The sequence below is a fragment of the Panicum hallii genome, chromosome 5 (genome assembly GCF_002211085.1).
Source record: "Panicum hallii strain FIL2 chromosome 5, PHallii_v3.1, whole genome shotgun sequence".
NCBI lineage: Eukaryota > Viridiplantae > Streptophyta > Magnoliopsida > Poales > Poaceae > Panicum > Panicum hallii.
Window position 1 is genome coordinate 49,297,210 of NC_038046.1, and position 8,011 is coordinate 49,305,220.

General features: G+C 48.8%; 2 protein-coding genes across 6 annotated transcripts; both read right to left on the minus strand.

The window, feature by feature from the left end:
* Positions 1–445: 445 nt before the first annotated feature.
* Positions 446–3,750, minus strand: LOC112894384. 5 transcript variants are annotated; one of them, XM_025962078.1, is made up of 6 exons: positions 3,449–3,699; positions 3,239–3,334; positions 1,148–1,222; positions 1,000–1,047; positions 817–882; positions 446–720 (listed from the first exon to the last, which is right to left on the minus strand). In XM_025962078.1, the coding sequence occupies exons 2-6, from the start codon at positions 3,284–3,286 to the stop codon at positions 667–669; spliced, it is 291 nt and encodes a 96-aa protein (XP_025817863.1). In that variant the 5' UTR covers positions 3,287–3,334; positions 3,449–3,699; the 3' UTR covers positions 446–666. The 5 variants fall into 5 exon arrangements, with proteins under 5 accessions (XP_025817863.1, XP_025817864.1, XP_025817860.1 ...); XM_025962079.1 differs by having other exon boundaries at positions 1,148–1,204; positions 3,449–3,690; XM_025962075.1 differs by having other exon boundaries at positions 817–1,047; positions 1,148–1,204; positions 3,449–3,747.
* A 3,142-nt stretch (positions 3,751–6,892) lies between these two features.
* Positions 6,893–7,763, minus strand: LOC112894283. Its single transcript, XM_025961933.1, has one exon. It carries the CDS (start codon positions 7,629–7,631, stop codon positions 7,143–7,145), a length of 489 nt encoding a protein of 162 aa, XP_025817718.1. The 5' UTR covers positions 7,632–7,763; the 3' UTR covers positions 6,893–7,142.
* Between the last annotated feature and the right edge of the window lie 248 nt (positions 7,764–8,011).

The following is an 8,011-nucleotide window of genomic DNA, read 5'->3' on the forward strand; positions in this document are numbered from 1 at the left end:
GGACCCTAATATGTGAACTGCAACCATATGGAATTTGAGGCCCATTGACCACAAAGAAAACCTTGAGGCCCATGGTCCACAAAGAAAAACTTGAGGCCCATGGTCCACAAAAAAAACTTGACGCCCATGTTCCACAAAAAAACTTGAGGCCCATGAAATAGTTTCATAGGGTTCAGCCCAAGTTCTCCCTTCTGCTTCCAAGCAGCCCATCAACGGCACAAAACGTGTTGCTGCGAGTTTTTTTTTTTGTTTTTTGTATAACGCTGCGAGTGTTGTTTGGACGGCCTTGACGCGTGAAATGGCCGCCGGGACGTTAAGTTTCAGAGCGACAGCAAGGCCAGGCAGCCCGCGACGCGCGTACCTGAGCCTAATTTTTCATCCACGGGTGAAGAGTGTAGAGACGAGATTAGACTGAAGAAACAGAAACCGAAAGAGGACTCAAGAGTGAAGACGAGACGCCGAGTGCACTGATCACTTTAATTTCAGATAACTCCACGCTGGTGAACAGCATGCATCCCCGTATTTACAAACCCAATTCGCCCCAACTCCATGGATCCTCGCTCCCTATAGTGTGACTCCTCACCTCCACAGAACCGTTCCGCCTACGCATCACGATGACGAGTCAGCAGCGACGCCGCCGACGCGATGAGACAGGAGCCGCGCCAGCTACTCCGACGTGCACGCCGGCCTTCGCGGGGGGAGCTGGTGGTACGCCGTCCGCTTCAGAGACGACAAAACAGAGGCGCCCGTCAGAGCTTTTGATTTGAGGAGTGATTGAGGAAGCCTTTTTCTTCTTCTTTTTTCATTTTAACGTACCTGCAGCTTGGGTTTGAGGGGCTCGGCGGCCGGGACCGTCGCGCCGTTGCTGCTGCTCGCGCCTTGCTGCACAAAACAAACAGGGAGGGGGTGGTTGACGGTTGTGACTTGTGAGCATCGGAAGCAAAGAATCGCATGGATTTCTGCTGCTGTGTTCGCAGGTTGATCTGTTCCGCTGGTTACCTTGCCGAGGACCCAATCTGCCGAGTCGAAGTAGGCGCGCTCGTGGTCCTGAAAAAAAAAACAACGTTGGAAGAAGTCCTCGATGATCTTGGAAGGTTTCCTTGCTAACGGTCAGAGGTTAATTAAGATGTGTTTGACATCAGCGTACCTTGCTGATCAGTGGCTTCTTCGGCGAAATGCCGCCGTACTTGCTCCGGGAAGGTGCCTGCAACCACAGAATTTCCTGACGAATAATCACACCATCGGAGCTCGTCACTTCAGCTCAGCTCAGCTCTAGTCTTGGATGAGGATGAGCATGAGCATGCAGATGAGATGGCCGGTTTCAGGCTTTCAGTCTCACGCTTCCTTCCAAAACCGCTGCAGCCTACTACTGGCAGCAGTTAGCTGAACATCACATCAGAAGACTGGTACTATATCACGTCGTGAAAACCATGGAACGTACGGGGCACTCCGACCTCGACACCCTCCGGCCAATAATTTAGCCCACGTGCTCATATAAAACGGCAGCGCCGCTGTCGACAGCAACAGGGGAAAACCCAAAGCCGGCCGAGCTGTGGTTTTCCTTCTGGCCACAGTGGCCCCTCGACTATTTCTGGCCACACTGGGCAGCCAACTTGCACGTATCATCCAAGGTGCTCCTGCTCCGCCCGTTCTCTCGCTGTGTTTGTTTGTTCACGACAGTGATCTGCTACCCAAAATCTTATCGCCGCCTCCGAATCGGATCGCGCTCAGTTGCCTCCGAGAAGGCTGGATCCCTGATTGGCAGATAAACTCTGAGGAAGAAGGTTTTTGGTCGGCCAATAATTGTATTGTGCGGTGGATGATTTTGTGGCTTTGCTGACCCTTTTGTTTTGTAATCCAAGAAAGAATTAGGACGAGATCACTGTCACGTGTGTCTAGATTGAGCATAGGTTAATGCCAGTTTTAATTTCGACAGACTAACGCTCTCTTTTCTGAAACCGTATGGAATTTTCTGTTCACGTCTCTAGAGAAAAACTAAACGTTTCAAGGCTATCTGATCCTCGAAAGCCAAAAGCTTTGCTCTGTTCTACAAGCTACAAGCTCTGCTTTTGGAATGAAAGAAATAAACATCTAGTTTTTTTCCCCCTTCTGTCATGAGTCAAGATATTTCGTGTCACTGGAGTCAGAAAACAAAGCAACTGGACTGAATCAACACCGGGGATTTAATAGCCTGCTGATGCAACTTCTATGGAAAAAAAACGCAATGCCTTTTTCTCTAGGGCTTTTAGGTGTGGACCAAAGATCTTGGTCGGCAGCAGCTCAACTTAAATTTGAGGCCCCAATCCGTCCAAGTATAAATCCTGTGAAGTTTTCCAGGTTGACCTAGAAAGGTCTCAAGTGCCTGGAGGCATCATTCGCCGAGGGATATTCCGTTCGAATAATGGACGGCGGCCTGCGGCGTCTAAATTCTTGTGTGGAATGGAAACTAAAAGCATCAAGAGGGAGACCAACTTGGCGTCGTCCTCTCCTATTCGGTTTCTATATCATACTACGACCTTTGTGTGTGGAAACGGCACTTGACGTTTTCTTTTTGTATGTGTTTGAATTTTGAAATAACTAACCGGGAGAATTATTAAGGCGTGTTTGGTTTGGCGCCTACGGCGCCACACCGCGCCGTACTTTCCGCGCCGCAGGTGTGATGGCCGAATCGGCCGCCACAGCTTAGGCACGTCGCGGCGCCGTAGGCGCCAAACCAAACAGGCCCTTAGTCTTGTATAAGTTTGAAATCCACCTTCAATCTTCATCCCGGACCCGGCAATGGCCAACCGTGGCCTCCCATTTGGACAGGTTACTGTTCTCAAGTTGTAGCTGTTGTTTGAGCCACAGGTCATAACTACTCGAGCATGTAAATCTAAATACCCAGTGGCGCCACGGCATGATGGATTGACGATGGACATTTTGAAATAGCAAACTTCTATATATGCCAGATTAATTTTCAAAAAGAAAAACAAAAAGCAGCATCCTAAATTGTGCTTCTCGATCAAAACATACGGTCGCACGCTAGGAACAAAAAAACTGAAGCAAGAACGAGAACGGGAAGCTCTTGTATGACATAGCAGGATGATACGTATTTCTGTCTGAATAAGCGGATAGCTGGTAGCATATTTCTAGAAAATGGAAGAGTTCTGGCCTGGATTCCTGTATTTTCTTTTCAGGAGGAAAACCGCAGACATGGATGCAGCATGCATGGGGATCGAGATGAGTAGTAGTACAATACCTCCTCCCTCTGCGGAGCTGCTCTCTTCTCTTCATGGAAGCTTGCCATCTCCAAGTCCAAGGCTCAGCTGCCCCTCCGACAATAACTCTCAACCCCCTGCAAGGCAAAACCCGAGCCTATGTATAGAACCCCTGCTGCTGGTGGAAAGGGGCAAAACAGGAGTAGAGAAAGAGGGAGGGGAGGAGGCAGTGGCAGTTCTCTGTTCCAGACCTGAGACCTGTGTCCACAAAGAAGTTCAAAGCTACCGACGAGAAGAAGATATAGCCGGCGGAGGAGGGGAGGTAGGTGAGGAGGTTCAGAACTCAAGGGCGCACAGCACCCCGGGGTCTGGACCGACGAAACTCGGAGAGGGGGGAAGCTTGTGTTGTGCGCGTAGAGACGCTGGCTGGGGCCCTTTTGGAACGGAAAGAAATCGCGATGGTCCTCGCTCGCACTGATAAACTTCTACTAGGAGGAGGAAGGGAGGTGCCGAGGTGGCGACCGAGGCGGCTGGAAACGGTCGCTGTTAGCTGAGCGAAAGAAGCCGTGGCCGGCGCTCCTCCAGTTCGCGGGGGAGAGAAAGGAAAGAGAGGGCCCCTTCGCGCGCGCGGGCTTGGTCACACACACACATGGCTGCCTGTACGTCACGCGGCGCCGGGTCGGCCTGGGTGGGAGTGCGCATGGGGGATACGGCGGCGTGCGAGATCTTCTCAGCCCGGTGATCTGGCCTGAAACGCGAGGGGGTCGCGACGTGCCCTCGGGGACGCCAGCGCCGCGGCCGACAGGACAAGTGGCTCCGGCCGTGGCCAGGCGCCCCGGCCGCGTGTCCGGGGACCGTGGGCGCATGGCGGCGAGCAAGATACGAAGCGATATGCATCGCTGCGGCCTTGGCTCCGCAGCACTTGCCCAGATGTGATGAAGATCGGTATACATGGACATGGTGCGCGTGTGGGAGGTTTTCTTTCTTCTTTGAGTAATGCTAGTATATGGACGTCCGTTGACATTGGACGCTACGTGGACCGATCTCCACCACAAGAAATAAAAAAAATGATCCTTATCTCCCCATCTGCCCGGTCTACAACTTGCCAGCAGCGATTTTGCGAGGAAGCAACTGGCACCTGCCTCTTTCGTTTGGTGAGCAAATCTATCACTAATTTGCCCAAGAGAAGATCGATCCAAGAAGAATTAGCAAGGAGACAAATCCCTTCATAGTAGTTTGAATCCTTGAGGCAGTGGACTCATCAAGGCAACAAGATCTCTCTCTGATCCAGACGGAACGCTGTTGCCCAGCAGTGGCCTCCATCCCATCGTGGCGAGCCGCTTACATTGCAGCACAATCTATTTGTTTCTCCTCCTGTTCCTCCTCCTTCCCAGTGAGATACTCGTAATAGATCGAAGACATTCTTCTCTTCTCAAGAAGCAACAGCAACTTCATATGTTGCAAAAGTTTATTATTGATGTTACGGTGGTTTTATCGGATGTTTCATGATTTGATTGTTTCCATGATTTTTTTCATGTGTTGCAGAAGTATTTTTTATGTTGCATAAGTGTATTCGGCCTTTGTTGCATTGAGGTGGTGATGTTTGTGAATCAGATACATTACATTGTCCATTCGTTAAGTATTTTTTTGATGTTGCAGAAGCGGATTCAGCTTGTAGCATGGAGATGGAGATATTTATCAATACATTACCATATCTAACTTTTTTAATGTTACAAATAGCGTCTTTCTGATGTTGCATATGTGAATTTGGTTTTTTGGGAGGTTTTGACTTACAAAGTTTTTTGTATGAGATTGAGATTTGTTGCATGCTAGGACCTTTTGTTTCAATACGTTGGATTTTCAGGATCAATTTATTTGGATGATTTAGCATGTAAGTTTGAGATTTAAAGAGGAGAATTCAGTCTAGACAAAGTTTATTCATCGGCATATTGGGTGAAAAACAGCTTAATGTTGCGGTGGGACTTTTGCATCCGATTTGTGTATGCTTTCTCCTACTGAAGTTTGACCCAGCGTCCGAGCGCTAGCGCCCAGATCGGATGTCCGAGCGCTAGCAGCTTGTTCTTCTTTTCCACCCCCTAGCTATATATCTTAGCTATTATTTGTCTCTTACTTTTATTGTCAGCTTCCTCCCTTCTAAATTCTAAATTGTTTTGATGTTTTAATTTTTCTAGATAATACACAGAATATAACTACATACAAAATTTACATAGCAAAAGTTACTATACTTAGAAAAGTCGCAACATCTATCTATATTCTGGAACAGAGTGAGTAGAATTTATCTTTCTTTTCCCTAGCACATCTTGTTAGGATTAACACTAATTACTAATCTTGTTAGGATTAAAACTGAATACTACAAACTATTTATATAATAGCATGGGTGCGTAATTCAGATATCAATAGAGAGTTAATTTAGATAATCTTTTATTAATGGAATTTCTAGACAATTTAGATGTAAATTTAAGGGGTTGCTTTATATAATTTTCAAATTGAAGTGAGCAATTCGTTCTCACAGTAGCGTGGTTAAAAACGTGATCAATCTTTCTCTCAAGCATCCGGTGCCAACCGTTAACTAATGAATAGCATGGCAACACGCTGCTACAAGGCGTGTTTTTCGAAATACTCTCGTTTAACTCCGTTATTAGAGAACTTATTTGTTTCACTTGAAATTTTTTTATTCAATTGAAATAGCATGGAAAGGGAAGAGGCTAGGAGGTCGTCGTCAGGTTGTCTGGAACGGGAGGTAGAGAGCTTTCCTCACCAAAGGACAAAGCTTTAATCGCTACCAACACTGCAATCTCTCTCAATATATGCCACCAAATTGAGCTTTCGGGTCAAACCAAGGATGAATCGTTTCAAGGCACGAGCGGCTTCAAGGATGAAACGAGATGACCCATCAGATAAACCTACGGCTCCATTGCACCCAGTAACGAGCCCATCACTGCAGACGATTAGGTCTGTTTTTGTACAGCTCTGCCTTCAAAATCGGTAGGATTATTTGAAGTTTGTAGCCTTGTAGGATAAAATAAACCGCTTTTACATATATGTTTGATTCATACTTATAGAAAATTTCTGAACTAGAGATTACTATAAAGTAGTTGTTTAGATCGACGCATAAGGTCACAGTGCTTTTTTTCAATGCCACCGGCGACTACCTCCGGTTGTTAAAGCTTAACAAGACTGCGATGAGCCGATGGCTGTAGTAACTAGTTAAATTCAACCTGAAAAACAGAATGTCCATGCTCATTTTAAATGCAAAAGAATATCCATGCTCAACTTACTACTCGGGAACATGTTGGTACATAATACATATGATCATCTACTCCCAACGGCATTAGCTCTTTCCCTGTGCGTACAGTAGATCATGTGCGCAGAGACGGACCTAATGGAAGCTAAACTGGGCTCCGGCCCCTGCTTGTCTTAGAAAATTTCAGAAGATGAGACTAGCATTTGGCCACCAACACTGGAACTTTAGCTTAACAACAGATAGCAGATTATTATTTGGCCCTCCCTTGATTTTGCGTTGTGTTCCGCCACTGCATGCTCGTGTTGATTTCTTCAATGTTGCAATCTTTTTATCTGCAAGTCATTTTCCATCCTCGAGAAGTCGTCGGAAAGAAATGGATTGATTAATGAAGAACCGATGCACTTCAATTTCCATTGACTCTCTAGACGAATTCAACAAGTACGGGGCCGCAATTCATTTCATCTCCATCAACCACTAATATTGACATTTCTCATCTGACTATCAAGGGGTTAAGATCTTGACAAGATGTATGCACAACTTCTCCTCCCATCCTCACCGCGGAAGGAAGGAAGAACAAGCAAAAAGTTCTATGAATGAAAGAATCGGATTTCCTATTCTATCTCTCTCTAAAACGAATCAGAGCCAAAATAAAAATAAAATCATTCCCGCTTCACACAAGTCTAGGCCTCGTAGATGGTATCCAGGGCGGGCCTCCACTGCCTTGGCCCAAGCCCATGATGATCCTCGGCCCGTTTACCGGCACACAGAGAACCCTCCTCGTTCCCTTCGACCGCGTCCTCCACGGCGTTGACCTCCGGGAAGACCTTGCCGCCGGCGGGCCTGCTCTTCCTCGATTTCTTCTTCCCGGAGACCAACAACACGATGGCCTCGACCTCCCGGTCGCCCAGCCGCGCGCCGGCCCGCCCGGCAGGCACGAGGAGGTACACCTCGCCGGCGCGCAGGAGCTCGTCGGCCGCCATCGCCCGCACCCGCCGCTCCGCCGTCACGCCAGAGGCGCGGGCCACCACGTGCCCCGGCGCGTCGATCATCAGCTCGGCGACCCCGGTGTGTTCCTCCACCCGCGTCCGGCTGCCGTCCGGCCCGACGACCAGAGGCCGCGCCCGCGCGCCGGCGCCGCTCGCGACGCACTGCGAGACAAGGTTGCCCATCCCGTGTCGCGCGACGACGGCGACGACCACCACCAGGGATCTTGGTTCCTCCTGAGAATTGGGAGCGGCTTGGAGCTCCGACAGAGCTGTTGCTTGTGAGTTGTGAGCAGAGCCGATCGATGATTACTTGGATGTGCTGCTTGGGTGAGTTTGCACGAGGCGGATGGCTACTTATCGTGGTGGACTGGTGGCCGAGACAGCCATGGGATGGGAAGCTTCCTGGAAGGCGCCTGTTTCGAGCTGGGACTGACACGTGGAGGGCGTAGTGCGTGGGGAGAGCGGGAGTGACAGTGACCAGTGGGAGTGGAGTGTTCAGCACGAGCCTGACTTTGACGCGGCGTTGCCCGCGCACCAGCGAATACTTTTCAACGCGGAGATAG